Source organism: Acinonyx jubatus, chromosome B2 (assembly GCF_027475565.1).
Source record: "Acinonyx jubatus isolate Ajub_Pintada_27869175 chromosome B2, VMU_Ajub_asm_v1.0, whole genome shotgun sequence".
NCBI classification, from domain to species: Eukaryota; Metazoa; Chordata; class Mammalia; order Carnivora; family Felidae; genus Acinonyx; species Acinonyx jubatus.
Window position 1 is genome coordinate 29,979,034 of NC_069385.1, and position 26,591 is coordinate 30,005,624.

Consider the following 26,591-nt stretch of genomic DNA (forward strand, 5'->3'; position numbering starts at 1 on the left):
ACTACTTTATCTCTAGGAATACATTTGATGCCAAGTTTTACAAAATATCTCCTTTATGCCATCTGTTTTGATAGGATTATATGGCCAAGGCTATGGGCTTGAATTCAGTTATTTTACAGGATATTTTCTTCTTACCTTAGTTTTTGATAGACTCTTTCTCTCCTGGGACCTTCCAAGTCTGTGGGCTTTGGGTCTAGCTACTTATCATTTCCACCTTCATTGATTGGCCACTTAGCAGAGATCATTTTTGGTCTCCAAAGGTAAGAAATAAGAACAGACAGCTCTCTGCCCTTCTGACATTATAGGATGCCAGTTGAGTTGGTTTAAATACTTTTTTTCTGTCTCTGCTTTCTGTAGAGTAACTGAAGAAAATGGTCATAGTTTCCACACGCCTCAAAAAGGCCATCTTAGTGAAGAAACCGGCATTGCTCCTTCTGATGTTCTTGACACTGTTTCTAAATCAGTTCTTCCATCCCACACCACTCAAACATCAGAAGAGCAGAGTTCAGCACCAACACCAGTGAAAAAGTCCGGCAAGCTGAGGCAGCAAATAGACGTCAAAGCGGAACTGGAGAAGCGGCAAGGAGGGAAGCAGCTCCTCAACTTGGTAGTCATTGGTAATGCCCTTTGTTCCTCTGGATGGTTGGTCACCTCTGCTTTGGCCCGGCAGCTTTCTGGTGGCAGCGTGCAGACTCATTCCCAGTCTGAGTTTCTGTATGGGTGTAAATGGACCTAAGCAGGGAGGCATTGCATCGTAATGCTTGCTAGTCACCCCGGGTGACATAATGCCACATCACCAAGGAGGTCATTAGACTTGGCTTGTGGCATGTTCGTTTTGTGAACATTTTGAAAGTGGCATGTCTTATTGACAGTTTAATTTCCAAAAGTCAAGGAAACGTCCCCCCCTCTCTAAAGAGATGCTCTTTTTTTTTTCTCCATTTATTTTAACGATCATTTGATAAAAATTGGTATTTACTACTCTAAACACTGACATGAGCTATCGGATTACATATTCTTGCAATGCCTCTATGTGAACAACATCTGGAAATTGTACCTAGTATTAATCTTGAATCAATTTTCCTTAGGTCATGTTGATGCTGGGAAAAGTACTCTGATGGGCCATATGCTTTATCTTCTGGGTAATGTAAACAAAAGAACTATGCATAAGTATGAACAGGAGTCTAAAAAGGCTGGCAAAGCTTCGTTTGCATATGCATGGGTCTTGGATGAGACTGGCGAAGAAAGGGAAAGGTAGTCACTATATTTCAAAATTTTCAGTTTCAAATGATATATATAATCTTTTAAATAAGTATGCGATATGTGTTGAATATGTGTGGAAAAAAACATGAAATACTTTAGAAACTTTTTTAGAGAAAAGCTTTTAATTATCAGGGAAATATTTTTATGATAGCTTTCATCGTATCTATATACATTTTCTACTCTTCCAAATTCTATGAGAATAGTTTAAGAGAATGTTTATCAAAAAATTAAAAAGCAAAGTCAGAAAAAGGCAGTAAGAACTCTTAGCTACTTATTCTGTGAGAAAAGTTTCAGTTGTCACTTCCCTCAGTATATGTCAAGTTGACTTGATTTTGAATTAAAATTATGAGTAAAACTGTTAATTTTATATCAAGTGACTTTAAGGAAAGATAACTTTTTGTAGTAAACTGTCTTCTGTCTCAAATTAAAATGACCAGTAAGTTTAAATTATCACTTTAATTCATCTTTATACTTTCTGTACTATGTTTTTATGAGATAGAGTTAACAAGTAATTAAATCTATCTCCTACCTTGGGATGAGCACTGGGTGTTGTATGGAAACCAATTTGACAATAAATTATATTATAAAAAACCAAAAACCTATCTCCTACCATGTAGGTTTAATCTAGTCAATTACTCCTGTATCTGTTACTGTGCCCAATGCTAACTCTGCAGGAGAGAACAGCTACTCATAGACTTCTGGCCAAAGTATTTCTTTTGAACAAATCTTTTTAGAGTAGTGATATTTATCATGTTAGAACTGTCAGGGATGAGGGGGCGCAGTGGCATCTTTTTCAGGAAAGAAAGAGGACACCTAATAATTTAGTGAAATGGCGAGATTATCGACTGTGTCAAAATAATGACTAAAGACTTTGAAGTCCTCTGAAAGTCCTAAATCAACAAAGAAATTATTGCATGTTTCCTATCTTCCTTCTGAATATTAGAGGATATATTTAGATTTTCATACTTTAAAAAAGTGTGTATTTATTTTTTTGGAGTCTTGAATAGTATGCGTTATAATATAAGGCAATTCTTAATAAAGGGAGTCACAATATTCCGTAGCTCTTTTGATAAACAGAATTTTATACCATGGTGGGTTTTTTTTTTTTTTTTTCTGGTAGGTATCTTTTTTATTCTATATAGGGTCATAAGCTTGTTTTCCAACCTAATAAGAAAAATTGGAAAATGAATATTGAAAACAGTGGAAGTTTTGTATGATGTCAATGTTAGAAGACTAAATAATTTTCACTTATCAGTTTATGAAACATATTGTTAAAATATATGGCTTTTTAGTTGTCTGCTGCTCAGTATGATGCAATTTTAGAGTATTCTTTCATTTTATATGTAGATAGCGGATGCTTCTAGATACATAATGAGAGTTTAACTCACTACTGTATGTTCCTTAATAGCATTTCAAAAATACAGTGTGTTACTTATGCCACCATGTTAAATATTTATAAATCTTCTGTTCTGATCTAATGTTGAACATAAATGAATTTTATATCCTTAGTGTGACAAATGCAGACCAGAGCTGGCTCAAAGGAGTGTATTCTGCTGAAAGTCTAGGCAGGAGCTCAGAATAAGTCTTGGTTCATCAGTATTCTAGGCAATTGTTTGAGGATTATTAGAGAGAACTAAGCATCATTTTTACCACGTCAACAGGCCCATGGTTTCAGATTAGACTAGAATGATATGATCAAGGAGACCCACAGTTACCTTACTGCTATGCTAGGGTGGACATATAATTTATTATAATCGTCAGAACCCTTGGTAGTAGGGTAGTGCTCATTCATTATTCTGAACTATTTGGGGCAAACCAAGATGAATGATTACCCAGTTTATTGCCCACCTGATTTCCCTTTCCTGACATCTGGAAAGACTCAGTACCCATATAGACCCTCCGTGGGCTTTCTTAAAATCTGAACCTACTGTTTTATAGCTAAGAGGCACTGTGTTGATTTCCAAGAAGGATGAAATGAGATGTGAAACAAACTATTTATCTCTCTTGATTTTTTAAAAAAATTGCTATCTCCTTTGATATTTTCTTTTTTCTAAATGTGTAACATACTGACCTACCTACCTTGCAAATGAAAGTTTTATAAATTTATAATTAGTGAAGCATCTACATTAGAAGATGAGGAAAACTACCCCCTGATAGTGGTCATTCTTAACTTTATCTTTTCTCCTGTTCAGTATTTATTGTTTCATTTTCCAGAGATGTCCCCACATATCTTTCTTTGTTCACAGTCTACATTGTCTCTTACCAAAAAGGGGGTGGGGGCAGGAATGGGAAATACCCAGCATTTTGATTAAACTTTGCTGCGTCCACAACCTTATTTTCAAGCTATACAAATGTAATTCGATTATAGCAGAAATTCTACTCCCAACTGATACCTTGATTAGTCAAAATAATAGACTAGATAATAAAATTCCCATTGTTACATAGGAATCTAGACTGTCATTTAGCCTATATTATTAAATAATTTAATCCATAGTAGCACTGATTATTTCTATAATGCATTCTAACCATTTTGATTTCTTTAAGGGGAGTAACAATGGATGTTGGTATGACAAAGTTTGAGACCACAACCAAAGTTATTACACTAATGGATGCTCCAGGCCATAAGGATTTCATTCCAAATATGATTACAGGAGCAGCCCAGGTACGAGATATTTCCTGAATTATAGTACACTGATTGTATATAAAATTTCCTGATGCTGAGGTTATAATTCTACACTCTCTTAGATATAGCAAGCAACTGATGGTTATCAGAGGGGAGGTGGTGGGGGATAGGTGAAATAGGTGATGGGGATTAAAGAGTACACTTACCGTGATGCGCGTAGGGTCATGTATAGAAGTGTTGAGTCACTATATTGTACACCTGAAACCAATATAACCCTGTATGTTAACTATACTAGGACTTAAAATTAAAACAAACAAAAAATATTGTAAATTAAAATTTTTAACTTTTGGAAAAATTTGAAAAAATAGAGACATACTGTATTTTTATGATCTTATTGGTACTATATAAAACCTTTTCTAATTATGATATAGAAGCAAATGTATAAAAGCTGTGGATTTCTTATAGTAAAAATAATGATAAAGTGCTTAATGAGTTATAGCTTTATATCATATTAGTAAGTTGGAGTGAATATTTGAGTATCTGCCTTTTTACTGTATTTATAGTCAAGGCCTGTATCTTCTTAAAGAGCTGATTTATGCAGAAGTACTGAAGCTTGGGAGTTTTGCCCTGCGGTTTATTTATTTATTTTTGTTTTTGAAGTTTATTTATTTATTTTGAGAGAGAGAGAAAACGAGCGGGGAGACAGAGGATCTGAAGTGGGCTCTGTGCTGACAGCAGAGAGCCCAATGAGAGGCTTGAACTCATGAACCATGAGGTTATGACCCGAGCTGAAGTCAGACTGTTAACAGACTAAGCCACCCAGGCACCCATTTACTTTCTTTACAGGATTAAACAACCATTGCAATTTATAGAATTACATGGTTCTTAAGGATACTGAAAAAAATCAAAGGTAATATCTTTAAATAAATAATTAAAACATTGGGAATAGCCCTGCACATAGAGGACATCAATGTTTTTTAATAATAGATGATTATTGGAAAATATGAAGAGTTCAGAAGTTTGCCTGTCACTTGGTAAGCATTTGGCCATTTTCTGAGTTCTTAACAGCTATTTAAATGGAATGTTAATATGAGCATTCGTCAACCTAAAAAGGATTTTATATGAATAAATTTGAATATATTTGAAGATAAATGAGAAAATACTCTGGTTTAGAAAGTTGAGATATAATTTCAGAATATTAATTTAAGGTCTATGGACTGAACAAGATAATGAAGATTGAAAAATAGTTATTACTCTGGATTGAATACCAAATATGGGCTAGACACTGTATTAGGTGTTTTGTATGCATTTAGTTTAATCCTTACAATAAAAGTACACATCCTCCCTATTTTATTATTATTTTTAAAGATTTAATTTTTTAATGTTTGTTTATTTTTGAGAGAGACAGAACGCAAGTAGGGGAGGGGCAGGAAACACGGAATCCGAAGCAGGCTCTAGGCTCTGAGCCGTCAGCACAGAGCCTGATGCAGGGCTTGAACTCATGAACTGTGAGATCATGACCTGAGCCAGTCAGACGCTTAACCAACTGAGCCACCCAGGCATCCCTTAAAGATTTTATTTTTAAGTAATCTCTGTACCCACCGTGGTGCTCAAACCCATAACCTTGGGACCAAGAGTTGTATGCTCTGCCAACAGGAGTCAGCCAGTTAACCCCATCCCTGTTTTAAAGTAGTGTAGATCATGACCAAAGAATACAATATATTTTTCTCTTTACTAAAGGATACAATATATTTTTCTTTTTGTTTCATTGTGTGTGTGTGTGTGTGTGTGTGTGTGTGTGTTTCAGTGCATACTTACTGAATGCCTACTGTGTGCCAAGCACTGTGGTAGGCAATATAGGGATATGATGAACTGCAAAGGACATTTTGATAGTTTAATGGGAAAGGCAAACATCAAAACAAGTGGTTACAGTAAAGTGTCTTTGAATCCTAGAACCTTAGAATCCAGAATAATCATAATGATCATTTATTCCAAGCTCCCAATGGAATTAGGATAGGAAAGGACTTCAGAAAGTATCTAATTGAATTCTGTTATATGACAAATGAAGAAATAGACTCAATATATTAGGTAACTTAGTGTGCAAAATACTGGGGTCAGCTTTTAGAGATACAAAGAAAAATACGGGGTATGCTGCCTGTCCTCAAGGAAATCACAGTGTAGGAAGGTAAACTTTGTAAAGACAAAAGGCTAACACAAATGTACTACAAGAAGAATATATGCAGTATACGTGACGAGGGAAGATCTCTTTTTAGTGCTGGAAGGGCTTCCTTGAAAACGTAGGGGCATGTGAGCTCCCCAAAACAAGCTGTTGCATGAAAGAAGAGAGAAATTGCCCCCCTATTTTTTGGAGATATGTAATAGAGTGAATTAAGAAGAATACTTACTGCCTTAGATATCTTCATGCCCATTCAATGAATTTCAAATTTTAACCTAAGAAAACAAAACTTGATGGTGGCAAAACCTGATTAGAAAGAGATTTACAGTTACTGAGCCTAGGATTTGGAAGGTCAGGGCTGGGTGCTTTATATATTACCCTTCAGTGTTTCTGTGAAGTGAGTAGATTTTTTTTCTTTTTTTAAAGTTTTTATCTAAATTCCAGTTAGTTAACAGACAGTGTAAAATTATTTTCAGGTGTACAATATCGTGATTCAACACTTACATACAAGTAAATTGACCCTTGACAAGATTAGACAATGTTTGCCTGAGGTGGGAGACCTGTTAGTGAGTACAGGTGAGTGAGAGAGCTGGTTTTGACATGAATTGCTCTGGTTTGTGCTCTTAAACAAGAATCCTTGTTCAAAGAACTGGATCTCATTGAAGAAATTATGGGTCCGTATTTTAAGTCATGAAGGATTGGAAATGAATGCTGCACTTAAGAGGAGAAGAAGAGCAGAAGTAGTTGGGTAGGAATAAAAGAAAAAAGAATAGAAATCATAGTGTAAATTGCTCCCACCAAAGTATGTGGATGATACTTCTAATTTAATTATAAAGTTCTGCTCAGAGCAAAGTATCTGATATATTTTTTACTTACTTTATGACCATTTTATTTCTCATTGTGAGGATTATATGGCAGTTCATGTGAAATTCTTTAAAAACTGGGTAGCATAAACAAAGTGTCATTGAGGAAACAGCAAAGAGAAATGCTATTGTGGACTCTGTTCTGACCCAAAGGCCAGAGCGTTTCATGTGGATGGAGTGTAAGAGGACCCTCGAGAGAGTACTTATCAAGTACCTGTCTGAGGTAGCTCAGGGGGGTACTGTCAGAGTTAGTCCTGGATTAGAGAAGACCAGATCTCTGTTAGAACAGGTAAGCCTGCAAAGGGGAAAAAATGAAAGAGTGTTCCTTTAAAGAATGTCCCAACAATGCATTGACAGAAATAATTGATGATAATGAATATGGAGGAACACCTATGATTGCACAGACTTTCCTGCAAATTTTCAGAGACTGCATCCACGTGATGCAAGTGGAGACACAGAAAGAAGCATCAACACAAAAGAATAGTGGGAACCTGTAAAACTAGTGTTAATTTAAAGCTAGAGGAAAAGGAGCTAAGGCTGAGGTTAGCTTTTTCCCTTCTTTTTTTGTGTGTAAATGGCATATGAGAGGAAAAAATGTCTTTGACCTGATTCCCAAAATACTCCAGAAAGGTTAGGAAACTGTGCTAAGTCAACATTCTTTTTCTTGGCCGTAGAGGGTGAATATGCTATTTTTGGTAATGCATTTATTCAGTTTTTCATCATGATAAATAGTACTCTGATAAATATCTTTGTGTAGATTCATAATTACTTCTCTAGGATAAATCTCCTACAAGTGGAACTGGCAGGAAGCAAGATATATATAATTTTAAGGCTCTTGATACTTAGTGTGAAAATGCCCTCCAGATCGTTTGCACCCTTACACAGGCACTGCATAGGAATGCCTGTCTCATTGCACCCTGGCCTACAGTAAATTGTTCTGTCTTATAAATCTGGCCTAATGTGATTTCTAGAAATAGGGAAGGAAAGAATATATTGATGTATTTTTAAATGCCCTTTGTTTGTTTGTTTATAGTGAATCTGAATTAAAAATTATTATTTTTTAAATATTTATTTATTTTTGAGAGAGGGAGAGTGAGCGAGCCAGCAAACAGGGGAGGGGCAGAGAGAGAGGGAGACACAGAATCTGAAGCAGGCTCCAGGCTCTGAGCTGTCAGCACAGAGCCCGACGCAGGGCTTGAACTCACAGACCCTGAGATCATGACCTGAGCTGAAGTCGGACGCTCAACTGACTGAGCCACCCAGGTGCCCCTGAATTTGAATTTTTTAATGTTTCTTGGCCATTTATATTTCTTCTTTAGCAAATTGCTTGTATTCTTTATCTAGTTCTCTGCAGAGCTATGTCTTTTTTTTTTCCTATTTTAGTAAAGGCTTCATATTAAGATTATAATTTTTACCAATACCTATCCCTGTTTACTTATTTTTTTTTTTTTTTTACATTTATTTTATTTTTGAGAGGCAGATAGAGACAGAGCACAAGTGAGGGAGGGGCAGAGAGAGAAGGAGACACAGAATCCGAAGCAGACTCCAGGCTCTGAGCTGTCATCACAGAGCCCGATGAGGGGCTTGAACTCACAAACCGTGAGATCATGACCTGAGCTGAAGTTGGAGGCTTAACTGACTGAGCCACCCAGGCGCCCCTCAGTTTACTTACGTTTTAATTGTGCTTATGTTTTTCCTCCTTTGTCTAGATATTTTAATTGTTATATGATCAAATATGGGAATGTTTAAATTCTTTGTATCGTTATTTTTGGCCACATGCTAGTTTTTTTAATATTTAAGTTTTAATCCATCTATGTAATTCTTCCGTTTGATTTGCTTTAGGGTTTGGTGTCAGGTTAGAGTCTGCCATTAAAATCTGACCACAATTAAAAAAATAAATAAAATCTGACCACAACTAATTGACTAATTTGTCCTTTGAATTAAAATGCTGTGACATTATTTCTAATTTTGATTATTTCTTTTTTCTTAGGCGGATGTAGCCATTTTAGTTGTAGACGCCAGCAGGGGAGAGTTTGAAGCTGGATTTGAGACCGGGGGACAGACACGAGAACATGGCCTCTTGGTTCGTTCTCTTGGAGTAACTCAGCTTGCGGTTGCAGTCAATAAAATGGATCAGGTATTTGAAGGCGACTGAGAATTCATTGTAGATGTTAACTAAAATGTTCTTCTGCCATATTGATGACCTCAGATGTGGCTAGTGTACATCTTACTAGTTTGGTTACCATAGTTAAAAAAAATACACGATCCTGGTATTAAATAAATGAAATACTAGTGATTTTTAAGCAAGAAGATGTCTTCTCATTTTCGGAGATAATTTTAAAAAGTTAAATTTTTAAAATTGTTTTTGTTTAAAATAATACACAGTGAATTTAGTGTAAAGAAACCCAAAATAACCCATATTTCCAACTCTCTTTTTTTCCCCAAAATCCTTTAACTTTTCGTTTTGTGCATCCATCCAGTTTATTTTTATAGATGAAAATATTTTTCTTCATAACATCGTGTTATTTTTGTTAGCTCCTTTTTAAAAAAAATGATAATGTTCTTATGCATGTTTCTAAGTAATTAATTTTTGTATAAAGAGCTTGTTTTTATAGCTTTAGTCTATTTTAAAAAAATACTATAACTTATTCATATAATCCCCGACTTTTGAATATTTCCGTGTGTGTGTGTGTGTGTGTGTGTAGTGTAGTGTATTTAGAAATTGTTTATTTTATGAAAATGTTTGGGCCTACAGGCATATGCATTTTTAAGACTTGCTATGTATGATCAAAATGCCTTCAAGAAATCTTCTGGTATTTACTCTTGGCACATATGGTGTAGTCATTTTCCCAAACTCTTATCAACACTGCTGTTATTAAATGATTATTTTCTAATTTGATATGCCAAACATATTTATTTATTTATTTGTTTGTTTGTTTGTTTATTTATTTAATCTTTATTTATTTTTGAGAGAGAGACAGTATGAGCAGGGGAGGAGCAGACAGATAGGGAAACACAGAATCCTAAGCAGGCTCCAGGCCCTGAGCTGTCAGCACAGAGCCCAACGCGGGGCCCGAACTCATGGACCGCAAGATCATGACCTGAGCTGAAGTCAGACACTCAACTGACTGAGCCACCCAGGCGCCCCTAAATTTATTTTAATGCTTTTTTTTTTTTTAATATTTTTGAGAGACTGAGAGAGCACAAGCAGGGGACAGGCAGAGAGAGCAGGAGAAAGAGAATCAGAAGCAGCCTCCAGGCTCTGAGCTGTCAGCACAGAGCCTGACATGGAGTTTGAACCCACAAACCTTGAGATCATGAGCTGAGCTGAAGTCAGATGCTTAACCAACTGAGCCACCCAGGCACTGCCAAACATGTTTTTTGTTTTTTAACCTACTCTTTAGTGAATGTTAATAATATTTAAATACACTTTGTATATTTATTAACCATTTATGGTTTTATTTTGGGAATTATTTATATAATTTGCTTATTTTTGAAACATTTTTTTCTTACTGGCTTTTAAGTATAATTTACTTATTAAAGATATTAATCCTTTATCTTGTCTTAGGTATTTTTCCCAGTTATTTTACTTTTCAACTTATTTATGGTTTATTTTTGACATATAGTCAAGTTTATTAGCATATTTTTTTTATTCTTTATGCTTAGGTATTTTCTTACCTTGGGATCAGATACTTACTCACTTACAATTTTCTACATGATTCTTTTATAGTATTATTATTACACATTTTATTTTTCCCAGTGTTTTAGTATGAAAATTTTCAAATGTAAAGATAAGGAAAAAAAATAGTGGAGAGAGTTTTACAACAAATACCATACTCTACCCACTACTTAAGATTCTCCTACTTACTGATCTCATCTTTGTCTTATCTACCCCTGTGTCTACCTATTAATTCATCTTATTTTGACAAGAATTTCCAAATAAGTTACACACGTTGTTACACTTACCTCTAAATACTACAGCATGCATATTGTTACATAGAGTTCGTATAACATACGTTTTTAGTCTATTTGGCTTGCGGTGGGGGTGCATCAGTAATTTTATTTTACATCAGCAGTTGGTCTGAGCATAACTTAATAAATCCTTCACTCTGTCTCCCCAAATTTGAAATCACTTATAGCTATATACAAAAAATTCTATATGTCTTGCAGTTTCTTTCTAGGTTTTCTGTTGTAGGGAAAGTTATTTTTAGATCATATTAACAGTAAGATCTGATATTCCAAGTTTAAATTTTAATAGATTTCATATTTAATAGATTTTATATTTTTATTTTGTAGTCTTGATTTTTTAACATTTTGTGGCAGAAATTTAAGTTTTATTTATAGCATAATCTGAAGCATAGTTTTAAAAATTGAATCTTTGTCAGGTTAATTGGCAACAAGAAAGGTTTCAAGAGATTACGGGAAAACTTGGGCACTTTCTTAAACAAGCAGGTTTTAAGGTAAGATAAATTTAAATTTATTTGGTACCTTAAGTCTCATCTTACTGATTGTTCTTGTCTTATTAAGTATGTTTAATTCTGTTTGTTTTTATTTCTGCCTGGTCTTTTGTATATCTTACATTCTTAGGATTACTTTACCTTAGAAAATTGCACATATTTTATAACTTGGCTTGGATTTAACATAAGTAAAAGACTTTTCTCCAGCTATTAAATTAGGTGGATAGGTTTAGGGAGGTACCAGAGGAGTGGAAACCACACTTCCACTGCAGTGGAAACTAGTAGAGAGGAATTTCTCTAGCAAAGCGTCTGTTGCCCAACAAAAGTGCTTGAGTGTTTTGAACAAATTTGTAAGTTTCTTACAAAAATCAAAAAAGTTGAAAACTGTTGGATCAGATAACTTCAAGGCTATAGTTCTGTGATTTCTATTAGTAAATGTTTGAGTGAGAAAGAGCCAGTGCAGGGAGGGGAGGGTTAGAGAGAGAGAGGGGGAGAAAGAATCCCAAGCAGGCTGTGCACTGTCAGCACAGAGCCCATCGCGGGGCTTGGTCCCACAAACTGTGAGATAAGACCTGAGCCAAAATCATTTGAGCCAAAGGACATTTAAGTGACTGAGCCACTCAGGTGCCCCTCTATTACTTTTTAAAAAGTATGTTGTTGCTTTTACAAACTTGGTGCAGCATGGTAATGGTGGTTCTTTTACCTTTTGAAAACAGTGTTGTATTAAGTTTCATATATTCAATCTTTTTTAATAGGAGAGTGATGTAGCTTTCATCCCTACAAGTGGTCTCAGTGGTGAAAATCTAATCACAAGATCTCAATCAAGTGAACTCACAAAATGGTATAAAGGACTATGTTTATTAGAACAAATTGGTAAGAATTTAGTACATTATAAGCTTGATGTTGTCATTTAGAGTTCTGGATGGGAGACAAGTGATGTGTGTGAAAAAGCATAGGTTTTATAGTCAGAAGAGCTAGAGTAGTAGTTTTGAAATCCTCTGCAGTATTTCAACTAGTACTCCATTTCCCTTATTTAATTACTGAGGTTTGTGCCTACCTAACCAATAGATGGTTGTTGACATTAAATGAGATAACGTATATAAAAACATTTCATAAACCACAAAATACTAGATGAATGAGAGTCAATTTGCTATTAGTATAAAAGAAAATTGTTTTCTAGGAGACATGGGATGACAATGGGCCGACTAGACCTGAGTCAAGAATTACTTTTAAATTAAACCTTGGTTTTTACCATTTTTTTCCAGATTCCTTCAAGCCGCCTCAGAGATCTGTTGATAAGCCTTTTAGATTATGTGTATCTGATGTTTTCAAAGGTAAGCGCTGCCTCCCTGGTTCTTCTTTAGTACGGTCCCTGCTTTTCCATTTTTCCCCTGACCTCTTTTCTTAGATGAAATCATTGCATTGCCTTCATATTCCCCCTTCTTTATGCCAGCGTAAGGATCAACGCCCAATAAATCTTGAAGTGCAGAGTTCTGGTTATTTAATGCCCCTCCCCAGAAAAATCTTCAGTTTACTTCAGCTTACATCGTTTCCTCAGCTCATACTCTTCTTCCAGGTGTGAAATCTCTTGCCCTTTATCTTTCTAGCCTCATGTTTTTTTTCCCCTCTCAATAGATCTTTTTAGTTTCTGTATCCTTCAACCAAACTGGATTGTTCACTATTTCTTAACCAATACAGAATCTTTGTTACCACTATGTCTTTCTCTTTTCTTGCCCATTTCGTACCTATCCGTAGCAGAGTCTGGGTCCAATCAGGAGAAAGATACCATCCATAGCTGAAAAGAGAAGTTTGAGGTAAAGAATTATTAATATGATAAAAGAGTGATTATAAGATGTAAGGAAACTCTATATGGTACCAGAGGGCTGAGGAAGAGGATGCAAGGAAGGGCAAACTTAGAAGGCCATGTTGGAGAACGTGTTGTATTAAATAAATACCCAAGAGTACATCCAGTTTCATGTGTACAAAACCCTATTTCGAAAACTATAAAATAGAAATGAAATAAAAGATATTAAGAAATGGAAGGGTATAACGTAATTATTGGAATAATCGATACAGTAAAGATGTCAGTGGTCTCCCAAATCGCCATTATCATGGAATAGGCATTGCAGAATGGATTTCGAACTAAGCAGCAATAATTTGGTAACTGATGGGCTCACCCATCATGTACCCTAAGGTGTCCTTCTGTGTTCTCAGTATCTTCTGTCAGTGTATTGTTCAGTCAGTAGTATAATTGTTTCTGTGCTTTTTATTGAACTTAGATTGTGGAGTCCTTAAGGGCCAGTACTGTCTCTTCTGTATCTTTATCTGCAGGACCTAGCTCAGTACAGACTAGTGTCTCCCACGTATACATGCTTAATAATTGTTTAATAAATGAAGGTGCTTCCCAAAAAATCATTCAGTGAAATTGAAATGAATCATTATTATTACTAGCTTTCCACATTCTAGTAGCAGAAGAAATACCGGTAATGCTTTTTAAAATGCCTGTTATTTCTTTAACATACAGAATACAAAAATAATGTTTTGAATAACAGTGTTTGCTAACTCTACCTTTTTACCTGCTATTCTCTCTCTCTTCTCAGGCTGCTTCCTGGCTTCTGCCTACACTATTCCCCCTTAGCATGTTCCCGCTGAGGTTACCAAATGACCCTTTGGTTGCCACAGTCCCTACAGAGTTTTCAGTTCTGTCTTTCATCTTACTTGAATTTGGCATTACTTCTGAAGCTGGTAGCCATATCCGCCTTGAAACTTTTCTCCCTTGGTTTCTGTGACCCACTTTCTCCTACTGTCCTGTCCATTTCTCAGACCTCTCTGTATCTTCTCTGTGGGCTCCTCTTTTTCTGACTCCTAACTGATGTTCTGCCTCAGTCTTTTTCTTACTTGACGTGCTGTTTTCAGACAGACATCCATGACTCATCTACCTCCTGTGTCTTGATGCTTCCCAAGTCAGTATCTCCAACCCAAACCTGTTCTCACTTTCTGGATACATGCGCATGTGCTAACTGCTACTGGACATCTCCACAGGGAGTGTGCTCCCAGGGTCCCATTCTCATGGAATTTGATGTGATTGGTGCCCCCTGGAATGCATTGTCTCCACCTGTATGTCTGGTAGGCACTTCAGATTCACCAAGGCTAAAATGGATCTTGTTCCTTAATTTTCTATCTCACACTTGATGCACCATCAAATTAGACTTCCCCTTTTTGCCTTTATCCCTCTTCTACCTCATCACCTTCAATCTGTCATAACTTATTCCCAAATTCTTAAGTTTGCTTCCAGTCTGCAGTCAGTCTCCCCTCCTCTCTGATACCGAAATACCATCATGCCACTTCTCCGTTCACATTTCTTTACCGGCTTCCTATTCCTTAACTGAGGATGAAATTCAAGCCCTGAGTAGGATTTATGAGGTCCCTTTATTGTTTGCTCTTTGCCTCCCCCTGTTGCCTCATGTGGTGCCATAAACATTCCTTATAAGTGACACATGGGTCTTCGTACATCTCACATTCGGTTATGACTCTGCCTTTGCTTATATAGTATCCTGGGTCATTGGTGTTTTCCTTCTTTCCCTCCCCATATACACAAGTACCTTATAAACTCTTGTTCTTTCTCCGAGTGCCCGGCTAACGTGCAGTCATTCCCCCTCATCATGAATTCTTCGGTGTACCTCTTTCTGTTTTCATTGTACATCCTAAGTTATACTTGTCTCTGGACAGTGTATTTGTTTTTGTCTTTCTCTTCCTAGAGTAAAACCCCTTTACAGGTAGGGACTTATATTTTCATCTCTTTATTCCTAGAGGCTAGCACATGGCTTGGTACTTGGTAAATGCTCACTAAATATTTGAAAGAGGAATGAATCTCCCTTTTTGTAACATGAATATTTTTATTTGTAAGAAGGTATAGAGTAGAATGTGGTATGTCCTATTTAGTAGATAATGTTACAAATTCTGAAATGATCATTGTTAAATGTTCATTGAACTACTAGTTTTATATAACCTGGTAGGGAACAAAACGTAGCTAACAGCTTGAATCATTAGATAACGTGGCTACATGAGTTGTAAGATTTGGGTGTATTTTGCAGATCAAGGATCTGGATTTTGTGTAACTGGTAAAATTGAAGCTGGCTATATCCAGACCGGTGACCGACTCCTAGCAATGCCTCCTAATGAAACTTGTACTGCAAAAGGTATTCCTCTGCAAGATTCTTTTGCTGAAAACCTTTAAGTTGAGACAGCAGATTTTTAAAAGTAGTTTAGTTATTAACTCCTAAGTAAATAACCTCTTAGTGAAATTGTAACTGACTGTCAAAATGATACTAACTGTTGAAGATAAAAATGTGAAAACATTAAACGATTTTTTCTGTTGTGACTATGTGTGTATAAATGTACACAGAACATTCTAACTGTGGTAGCATTTCTTTTTTTTTTTTTTTTCCTGACACTGATTCTAAAAGCCTGGTTAGGATCTAACCAGATGTATAGACACCTGACAGATACATTGAAAATAGTATTCAGCAGCAGAAATTAAATTTAACCCCATCCTGGCACTAAACAGTCAGTAACTAGTTGTTTTGAAATTTGTATTTCAGAATTACTATCAGTTAACAGTTTAATCATGCTTATACCAAAAAAAAAAATTGTTTTTTGCAGAAAGACCTAAGAAAATAAATGCAAATGCAGAGAATCCTAATGTTAAAAAGAGAAATTGAGCTAACGTGCCAGAATTACTGCTTTCCCACATGTAATATATGACCTTTCACACTGACCAATAACTGTTTCTATTTTCTAATCTTTTGACCTTACAAGTGTACTTGTTGTTCTGAATTCTGCTTAAAAGTTTATAATTCTGTACTTACCTTAATCTAGTTTCCAGCTAAGCCTCCAACTTCAACATAGACCTGACATTCTGATTTATACTTCAAAGTAACAATTTATAACAATTTTAAATTACAGTATACTGAGAATGTTAAAAGTTGTTAAATTTCAGTACTTTTCTCTATTACTCTTATTATAGTTTATATCCAGAGTTGTACCTGACTGGATGATAAATTTGAATGTACATTTTTAACAATTAATTTGCTTACTTCAAAAGCAGATTTCTTAGAGTCTAAGAAATTAATGAATATCTGTTTAGGTAACAATTTAGAACAAATTTAAAGATGAATAGGGGAATGAAAGCCAAAGTTATTTCCATTTTGCTTTTTTCTTTCTGCTGGTTTAGGGATCATGAAAATTCTATTTAGATGACAAGTAATGCACGCTTTTTTAAAAAGAATCATTTTCCATTGATCTATTATTTGCAAGTTCAGATCTCTTACTGTTTTTTAAAGTGATCAAGAGCAACAACACTTTTGAAATACTAATTTCTTTGTAGGTTAATGAGCTTTTTTGAGACAGGAAGTTTTAAAATAATCAATAGACATGAATTAAAACTAAAACCATGGTCCTAAAATTATCATGGACCTTACAGACTGGCTCTTTTGTGACCTCCAGAATCATAATTTACATCTGTAAGTCCCACATTCTTTCCCTCTCTTCTTCCTGTCCCTTCCCCACCAGAAAAACTCTAATCACTTATCTTTAATCTTAAAGGAAAGCTGTATAAGAAGTACCTGAGATCATACCCTACTCCTTGATGGCTACTCTTGTAACCCAACTTGGAGGTTCTCAGTCCTCAATTTCTTTTCTTTTTTTTTTTTTTTGGAATTTTTATTTATTTTTGAGAGAGAGACAGAGTGTGAGCAAGGGAGGGCCAGAGAGAGTAGGAGGCACAGAATCCAGAGCAGGCTCCAGGCTCTGAGCTGTCAGCACGGAGTTTGATGCAAGGCTCAAACTCAGGAACTGTGGGAATCATGACCTGAGCTGACGTCAGGTGCTTAACTGACTGAACCACCCAGGCGCCCCTCAGTCCTCAATTTCTAACTCTGTTGCTTTTGCTTGATTTACTTAATTGTTCAGTGCACGCTTCTATCTCAACAATTCTATCACTAACCAGTAACATCTTCTAAAAAGAGAGAAGTGACTAAATCTGCTACCAAGAAATGGAAATTCTAAATTGTGTTTTCATTTTATTAACGCATCGAGTTTTTGGAGTGTTAAAAAAGTACTACTTTGTGTGATGTCTGTCTTAATAAGAAGGTCCTTAAGAAGATGAGTATCATATATAGGACAGTGTAACATATTTGGAGGGAGAAAATCAGATTATAGATTGCCTCTACAAAATTTTATATTGCTAATTAAAATTCTAGTATGAGAGCTCTTCAAAATCCTAAACTAAAGGCAATCTCTGTTGTAAGTGGCCAGCTCCTGCCTTCAGTTCCACATTTCATAACAAAAATCAGATATGATCACTTTAAGTTTACATTTAAAAAAAACATTTTTTTTTAATGTTTGTTTATTTTTGAGACAGAGACAGAGCATGAACGGGGGAGGGTCAGAGAGAGAGGGAGACACAGAATCCGAAGCAGGCTCCAGGCTCTGAGCTGTCAGCACAGAGCCCGGTGTGGGGCTCGAACTTACGGACCATGATACCATGACCTGAGCTGAAGTCGGACACTTAACCGACTGAGCCACCCAGGTGCCCCCCCACCTTTTTAAAAAATTTTTTTTAATAAGTTTACATTTAAAAACTAAAGTAGTTGAAAATTTAACAAACATTCCTTAATATTATAATTGTTAAGTTTTTGGAGTCAAGAACCTCTTTGATGCCTTGATAAAAGTTATGGCTCCTCCTAGACTAATGCAGGTATATACATACATAAAATTTCAAATAAAACTCTAGGTTGTCTCAGAGCTTTTAAAGTTCTCTTTGAACTCATAAAAAGTCTAAAAGAAAGTTAAGAGTTTCTTAAGTGTATGCTACATGGGAAAAAAATAGTATTTTGAGAAAGATATGGGTGAGTTATCATTTACTAAAAACATGTCCATCAAGAACTATTTCACAGTGGTTGGCCTATGCACTGTCTTCATCAAAAGGTTCAAGTTCTAGTGGAACAGAACTTACTATTAGCCCATTAATTTGCCCCATAGAATCAGAAAATATGAGATACCTTTTCATAGCTTTTGAATAAGGTAGTGGACTAATGCCCTTTGTAATTGTTCTCCAGGATTATCCCTAGGTAATAAAGGTGTATAGCAACACCTGGGATCAGTTTTAAATTAAATTTCCTTACACTTTTCTTATAACCAGTTAGCATTGTGGATCTCTCTCTCTTTCTGGGAAGCATTTCTTTTGAGCCAGGAATAGTGAAGGGGTCTGTCAAGAGTACCATCTGACTGAGCACTTATGCCCTAAGGGTTACTGGACACCTCCCCTAGTCCCATATTTTATGTTATTAAGTGATTTGAACTGCATTATTATGCCCGCATCTATTAATATAAGAGAACTATTTGAACGGGGGCATGTTTAATAGCTGTATAAATGAGTTATAAAATGAGTTGTATAAATGAGTTTTAAAACCTTGATTAAATAAGCAGAAATCAGCCTTTTTTGGACAAATACAAGTCACTTTATGTTTAGGGTGGTGTTCTAGAAGAGTCAAGTCTAGAGGAAGTGTGTTTTCCTCAACGCTCACAGTTACACTTCTCATTCTCAATCTATTCATATTGAAAATGATGAGTAGTGACTGATGAGGCATAAATCAGCCAAGCTCTCTTGGTTGTTATGGTTTGATATTGAGGTGTTTCACTGTATGCTTTGGTTCTTACTCATTTCCAGGAATCACTCTGCATGATGAACCTGTTGATTGGGCGGCGGCAGGTGATCATGTTAGTCTTACGCTGGTTGGCATGGATATCATCAAGATCAAGTGAGTGAGAAAATGAGTTTAAGCGACCCTTATTTTGGATGTAGGACCTCAAAACATAGATCTTGCAACTCACCTACTGAACTGAAAGAATGAGTATTAATTTTGAATTTCATTTGGCCAAAAATAGGCACTTGTAGAAATGTAAAAATGATGAGCAAAATCTGCTTAAAACTGAAATTAATACATGTCAGCACGTGTACTCAACACGTTCTTTGAGTGAAAGCTGTAACGTATGAAAATGGTGGAAGGTTAATAATGGTATACGCTTTGCCTTAACCCAGAAGGGAGTATTTAGAAAAGTCCCCAATTTACTTGATTGTTTTATTTGTAAATGGTTTTAGAGATACTCCTATTTGATGTGTATTTATTTGTTCTTCAAGTACCTTCTCTCCCCCCTCCCCCCCACCCCATCTCTGTTTTTTTTCTGTTACAGTGTTGGCTGCATATTCTGTGGCCCCAAAGAACCCATTAAAGCTTGCACTCGTTTCAGAGCTCGGATCCTCATCTTTAATATTGAAATTCCTATCACTAAAGGATTTCCTGTAAGTTTCAAAATGTTTGTTATTGTTTTTATAAATTCAAAGTAACTTCATCTTAAAAAGTGTAACTTACTTTACAAGCGAGAATGCTATTATAGTTATTTTCAACTAACCTCTTACTACCCTAATCGAGAAAAACATGAAATTAGACTTTGAAAGTCATTTGTATTTTTTCATTTTGGTCCTTGAGTCTGACGATTTTTTCAGTGAGGCATTAAAAAGAAATTTTGTAATCAACAGGATACAAAGTAAGGATAATAGTAAAATTCATTTAGGGAAAATGGTTGATGTTTTTTACTGTGTTCTAGAGGCTACCTGACTAATCTTAGATTATGTCTTTCTGTTCTGGCTTTAATATGCTTATTTATAGTGTTTCTGATTATAAAAGTAATACACTATTATAGAAAACTTTGGAAAACACACACATAAAAGATAAGAATACTCTGTAATTGCATACTACATAAATATCTCTACACTTTACATTTAGTGTATTTTTATGTGTGCGTGTTGTCCACCCATTGGCATTTATGAATACGTTCTGGGGATGCTTGACACAGGGTTAACTTTAATTGGGCCGAAGCAACACATTTAGACCCTGCAGGCTGTGAGGTTTGTTTGTAGGTTATCATTTACCAGCATCATCTGAACATGCACATTTATGGGAAGGAGAGGAGTTTTTATACTCTAATATTACTTGGCCAGAAGATACACTGCCTGTGCATTGCATGGGTTTCTTCTTTTATGTGTAATTTTTTTTCAGATGTTTGGGGCCATCCTGTGTTCAGAGTTTGATACTTTGCTTTTGCCACTTAACAGATGAAGTTTTTCCCATTAGACTTTTTTTTTTCTTTCTTGGTCAGCTCATACAGTACAGATTTGCACGACAATAAAATATTTAGTGGAATTAAATGGCTTGCCTTTGAAAATATAAACAGATCATTTTCAGCATTTAATGCATCTTTGAAATAAAAATAAGACAGTAGTAGTAATTGACCTTTAAGCTCAGTTTAGTGATCATGTTTTAGAGGTTGGGAATAAATTTATTTAGCTTATTTAAATTCATTTTATACTTACACACCTTTGAAATAACCATGCACTTTGATTATAACTCTTTGTAATTATTTCTATGTAAATTTGGTCATATAAAAAATATAAGATACTGTTCGAGAATTTTAGTTTTAATCATATACCATTTCTCCCAAATGCTAAAAAAAGACTAAAATTGTTTCTCCAAAATAGTTGTTCTAGTTGAAAATATTTAATTTTTAAATATTCAGAATTCTTCTTTAACAGGCAAGAAACTGTAGCTTAATTGCTGTGAATGAACGGCACTCGTTCTTAGAAAGCAGTATGTCCAGTGGGGAGAAACTGGAGAGGTTGGTTACGGCGTGTTTTTACTCATGCAGCAATAATTTTTGCCATTGGAGAGGTAGAGAGGTCAAGAGGTCAGTAGTTACTTTGAATAGTAATACTGTCTTCCTGTCTACTGTAGTTTTTTAAAAATAAGTATGAATTGAAAGTTTGTCCGTGTTCCTTTATGAAATTACACCGCGTATATTGATTCACGAATATGAGGATGAAATTTGTTTCAGAATAAAACAGTCGTGTTTTGTCATTTAATCTGCCCCTTGTGGGAAGGAACCTTCAGTTTTTGTTTGTTGGTTTATTTGTTTTGTTTTTAAACCGAGAAAAGGCTTCCCAAGCAATTAAAATTTTGCTATTTGGGGACTCATTTCTTAACACTACATGAAGTATTTGTGTCTCTTAGTTTGTATGGTAAACTCTATTTAAGAAGAAAAATAGAAGAATGGGTTAGACTTTAACTAAACTTATGCTTTTTTACTGTAAAATATTTTGTAACATAAAATTTACCATTTTAATTGTTTTTAAGTGTACAGTTCAGTGGCGTTTAGTACACTCACGTTTTTGTGCGACCGTCAACACAACACCATCCATCACCACAACTTTTTCCTCACCCCCTACTGAACCTCTGTATCCTCTAAGCAAAAACTCCCTGTTACTCCTTCCCTTTTTCCCTTGGCAACCACTATTCTACTTTCTTTCTTTATGAATTTGCCTATCCTACGTCCCTCATGTAAGTGGAATCATACGGTTTTGTCCTTTTGTGTCTGACTTACTTCATTTAGCATAATGTTTTCACAGTTCATCAGTATTGTAGCACATGTCAGAATTTCATTTCTTTTTAAGGTTGAATAGTATGTGTATGCCATGTATCATTTATCCGTTCATCCGTTGATGGACCTTGGGGTTGTTTCCATCTTTTGGCGATTGCGAATAATGCTTCCTTGAACATTGGCATACAAGTATCTGTTTGACCCCCCCCCTTTTTTTTCTTCAGTTTTTTTGAGTGCGTACCTAAGAGTGGAATTGCTGGATCATGTGGTAATTCTGTGTTTAACTTTTTGAAGAACCGCCAGACTATTTTTCATAGTAGCCGCACCATTTTATGCTCTTTCTAGCAGTGTGCAAGTGGTCTCTTTTCTCCACTTCCTCACCAACACTTGGTAGTGTGTGTGTGTAAGGGGCGGGGGGCGGTGTGGGTGATTTTTTTAAGCTTCTTTATTTTGAGAGAGAGAATCCAAACAGGCTCTGTGTGCCGTCTGTGCAAAGCCTGATGTGGGGCTTGAACTCACAAACCATGAGATCATGACCTGAGCCAAAAATCAAGAGTAGGATGCTTTTAACTGATAGGCAAACTAATGGTTGTGAAGTGAGTGGTATTTCGTTGTGGTTTTGATTTGCATTTCCCCTAATAATGGTTAGTGATGTTGAGTATCTTTTCAGTACTTTATGTATTTTGGATATTAATCCCTTGTTAGATATGTGATTTGCAGATATTGTCTTCCATTCTGTGGGCTGTCGTTTTAATCTCTTAATAATGCTGTTTGATGTACAACAGTTTTTAATTTTGATGAGGTCCCATTTATCTTTTGTTGCCGATACTTCTGGTGTCATATATAAGAAATCATTGCCAGATTCAACATCAAGGAAACTTCCCTCTCTGTTTTCTTCTATGAGTTTCATAGTTTTCATTCTTTTGTTTGGGTCTTTGATCCATTTTGAATTAATTTTTGTACATGGGTAAAGTAAGGCTTCATCTTCGTTCTTTTGCATGTGGATTACCCAGTTTTCCCAGCACCATTTGTTGTAAGGACTGTCCTTTCCCTATTGAGTGGTCTTAGCTTTCTTGTTGTAAGCTAATGGACCATATATGCCTTGATAGTTTTAAAATATAGGTCACCTGGAAGTGTAAGGAAAATGATAATTTGACTTATTTTACCACCTAACAGATTATGTAGCTCATTACAATTTTATAAAACACTACATAATTTTATTTTCACAACCCCACATGAAGTAGAGTCCCAACCCTTATCTGAAACTCTTCAAGCTAGTGTGTTTTCAGAGTTCAGAAATATTCAGATTATAGAAAGGTGATATGATGCATGCATGTTATGTAAAACCCCTAACAGATGATGGGGCAACACCCTGTAATCAAACATACTAGTAATTCTGCATCACAGCTTGTTAATGCTAAGTAGAATAAATAAGGACTGTAAATTGCCTTACTTCAAGTCCTCTTTTGCTACTTAAGTGGGTTATAGCAGAATCAGGAACAACTTAGGTTTTCAGTCTTTTGGATTTTTGAATTGCAGATAAGATCGTAGACTTGTGTTAGTGTTGTCTGCACTTACAGGTGAGGAATTGGAGACTCGGGTGTGGTGACTGTCCAAATAATGAGTGATTAAGCCAGGACTCATAGTCAGTACTTTTCACTTTGAGATCCTTTTCCTTTTACATTATGCTGCATACTGGTTTGAATTATAGATGACTTGGGTTATATGTAATATGAACTAAATGTTAATATAATATACAATTACTTTCCACTTACTTGGCATGTAGATTTTTTTCACTCGTGTTCCACAAGGGTTTTTTTTGTTTTTGTTTTGTTTTCCTGAGCTACTACCTGTAAGATACTGTGGACATAAAACACACACACACTGTACCCCAAACTGCTACGACCCATTCTTCATCCACCTCATTAGGTGGAACCCACACATAGCTCACAGAAGTTAGAAGAAACTTAAGTAGGTTCGTGTGCCTCTGTTCTTTCAAATTTGGCGAGCTTTGGATGGAGACTGGTATTGATTTCTTAGTCACACCTGAGCCAAGTAAGGGGCTTTCTGCTTATTTACCTGTTTGTTGCAAAAGAAATGTTTCTTAGATTTGTAGAACTACGTTTACGTTACACATTGGTGCTCTTTGACCCCTGACTGTGTCGGATACACAAATGTAACTTTACCATGTGTTGTGGAAGGTTTTTTTCCCCTGGTAAGAGTTGGTCATTAAATTTTTCTGGAATGTTTCCAGTTTATAATGGTCACATGCCATTGATAAAAAACAAAACAAAACAAAAACTAATTTGCCTTTGTAGAATAATGGAGGTTCGGTTGTGCCTTTAAAACAAACAAAGAAACAAAACCACATGACTGATTTCTTCTTCCATGTGTTGTAGGTGTTCTTATTCCTTCATTCTTACATTTATTTCATAAATACTTACTGACTGCTGGTTAAATGTCTGGTACTGGTATACATAGTTCCTTGTCTCACAGAGTTTATATTTACGTTGGGATGACAGACACTTAAAACAGCAGCTACAATAAAAGTGAGAGGTTTTGTCGTGAGATTAGGGGACCCAGAGGAAGGTGTCTAGCTCAGACTAGAGGTCAGGCTTCTTGCAGGAGGGTACGCATCACGCTAAGAGGATTGGAGTAGCATGAGTAGGAGTTAGCCCAGTGAGGCTGCACAGGTGGAAGCTGTGTTCTAGCCAGAGGCATCACGTGTGCAAAAGCCTAAAGCTTACAAAGGGCGTGGTACATGTAGGGAGTGGAAGCTCTGTATGCCTGGAATGGAGAATGGAAGAGGCGATGGAGAGAGATGAGGCTGGAGAAGTGAGGGTCACGTTGAGAAAGGCCTTGTGCCTAGTAGTGGAGTTAAAGTTTCCATGGTTTTAAAAAGCAAGGGTGTATCGTTAAGTTTATCTTTTAGAAGATCAGTCTGGTAGATTTAAGAAGACTGGCTAAGGGAGGGACAAGAGTGGTGGTAGAGAGACCAGGAAGGAGCCTGCACTTCAATTCAGATGAGAGAGGATTGTCCTGGACTGAGGGCAGCATTGTCCTGGGGAGAGAAGTAGACAGAATGAACAAAGTGCTGGTTGAAAGACTTGGGTTTTTAGAAAGTTACAGAGTCCAGGATTGTGCATCCACAAGTCCCCCTTGTATTTCTCTTTTCTGAATGTGCCATCCCAGCCAAGAAGTTCCATAGTAGAAGTGTCAGTGTTTTTTCAAGCAAACAGCATAAAATGGTCAGACCACTTAAACCTTGCCAGCTTTGCCACTTGCTGAGTATTTGGTCTTCCTACTATACCCAACTATAGACATATTGCACATTTAGTGCTTGTTATTTGAATGAGGAGAGCCAGTGTAACTCTTACTCTAGTTGATCCCAGCATATAAAATTCACCTCTGAGGGGCGCCTGGGTGGCCCAGTCGGTTGAGCGTCCAACTTCGGCTCAGGTCATGATCTCACAGCTCGTGAGTTTGAGCCCCGTGTCAGGCTCTGTGCTGACAGCTCGGAGCCTGGAGCCTGCTTTGGATTCTGTGTCTCCCTCTGTCTCTGCCCCTAACCCACTCGCATTCTGTCTGTGTCTCTCTCAAAAATAAACATACATTAAAAAAAAAATTAAAATTCACCTCTGAAACATATCACCATGGCTACATTAAGTTGCTTAACCTTTTTGATATTAAACTTCCTTACATATAAAACACGAACAATAGCTAAAATTTAAGATCATCAATTAACTGAATATTCACCACTTCAAAATAACATTATCTGATTTTTCTCATTGATAAGGAACCTGAGGCTGGAGGTGTTGGGGATAAAGGGCTTTAAAAGGACTTGCCCCAGATCACACACTTGGAAAGTGTAGAGTCAGGCCTGAGTTCAAAGACTGTCTAATAAAGTCCTATATAATATTTTATTCTCATTATCCAACAATGAATACATTAACTACTGCTGAATATCACATGATCCCCCTTCCCTCATTTTTGTGATGGAACAGTTTGCATTTGATGAACATCTATACCAGGCACTGTCTCTGATCTTGTTCAGTTCTCATCACGACCCTGTAAGGAAGGTTGTCTGATCTACTAAGGTTCGTTAAGTTAGTGGAGGAGAGACTCGAACTGGCTCCTGTGACCTTTTTCCCTTAGTAAGTGAAGGAACACCCTGATCGGAATGGTAGGACTTAGGAAGCAGCTGGAGACCCCGAAAGCTTCCGGCAGGAGTGCCGAGTGCATTCATATGATGGAATGTGACACCAGGATAAACAGCCGCGGGTGCACGGTAAAGAGTGTTTTGACAGGACCATTTTTTGTTTCAGGTGCTGTTACACTACCAGACTGTCAGTGAGCCTGCCGTTATTAAACGATTGATTAGCGTCTTAAACAAAAGCACGGGTGAAGTCACAAAGAAGAAGCCAAAGTGAGTATTTTAAAATTTAGCAAAGGGGTGCCTGGGTGGCTCGGGCGGTTGGGCGTCCGGCTTTGGCTCAGGTCATGATCTCACTGTCCGTGAGTTCAAGCCCTGCCTTGAGCTCTGTGCTGACAGCTCAGAGCCTGGAGCCTCCTTCGGATTCTGTGTCTCCCTCTGTCTCTGCCCCTCCCCTGCTCAAGCTCTGTCTCTGTCTCTCTCAAAAATAAATAAACATTTAAAAAAAATTAAAATTTAGCAAATTTTTTACTGATTAATTCATTGTGATAGTATTTCTCTTTGT

General features: G+C 36.3%; 1 protein-coding gene across 3 annotated transcripts in view; it reads left to right on the plus strand.

Moving 5' to 3' along the window:
* The window catches only part of HBS1L (HBS1 like translational GTPase), an 86,638-nt gene that overhangs the window by 55,048 nt on the left and 4,999 nt on the right, over positions 1–26,591 (plus strand). For all 3 annotated transcript variants that reach the window (XM_015081882.3, XM_027056826.2, XM_053222210.1), the window contains 11 exons: positions 358–617; positions 1,086–1,251; positions 3,805–3,922; positions 8,913–9,059; positions 11,308–11,382; positions 12,135–12,252; positions 12,645–12,713; positions 15,474–15,578; positions 19,109–19,199; positions 19,633–19,741; positions 26,199–26,299. In XM_015081882.3, coding sequence (XP_014937368.2) covers positions 358–617; positions 1,086–1,251; positions 3,805–3,922; positions 8,913–9,059; positions 11,308–11,382; positions 12,135–12,252; positions 12,645–12,713; positions 15,474–15,578; positions 19,109–19,199; positions 19,633–19,741; positions 26,199–26,299 — 1,359 coding nt within the window. The remainder of the gene's footprint in view (positions 1–357; positions 618–1,085; positions 1,252–3,804; positions 3,923–8,912; positions 9,060–11,307; positions 11,383–12,134; positions 12,253–12,644; positions 12,714–15,473; positions 15,579–19,108; positions 19,200–19,632; positions 19,742–26,198; positions 26,300–26,591) is intronic.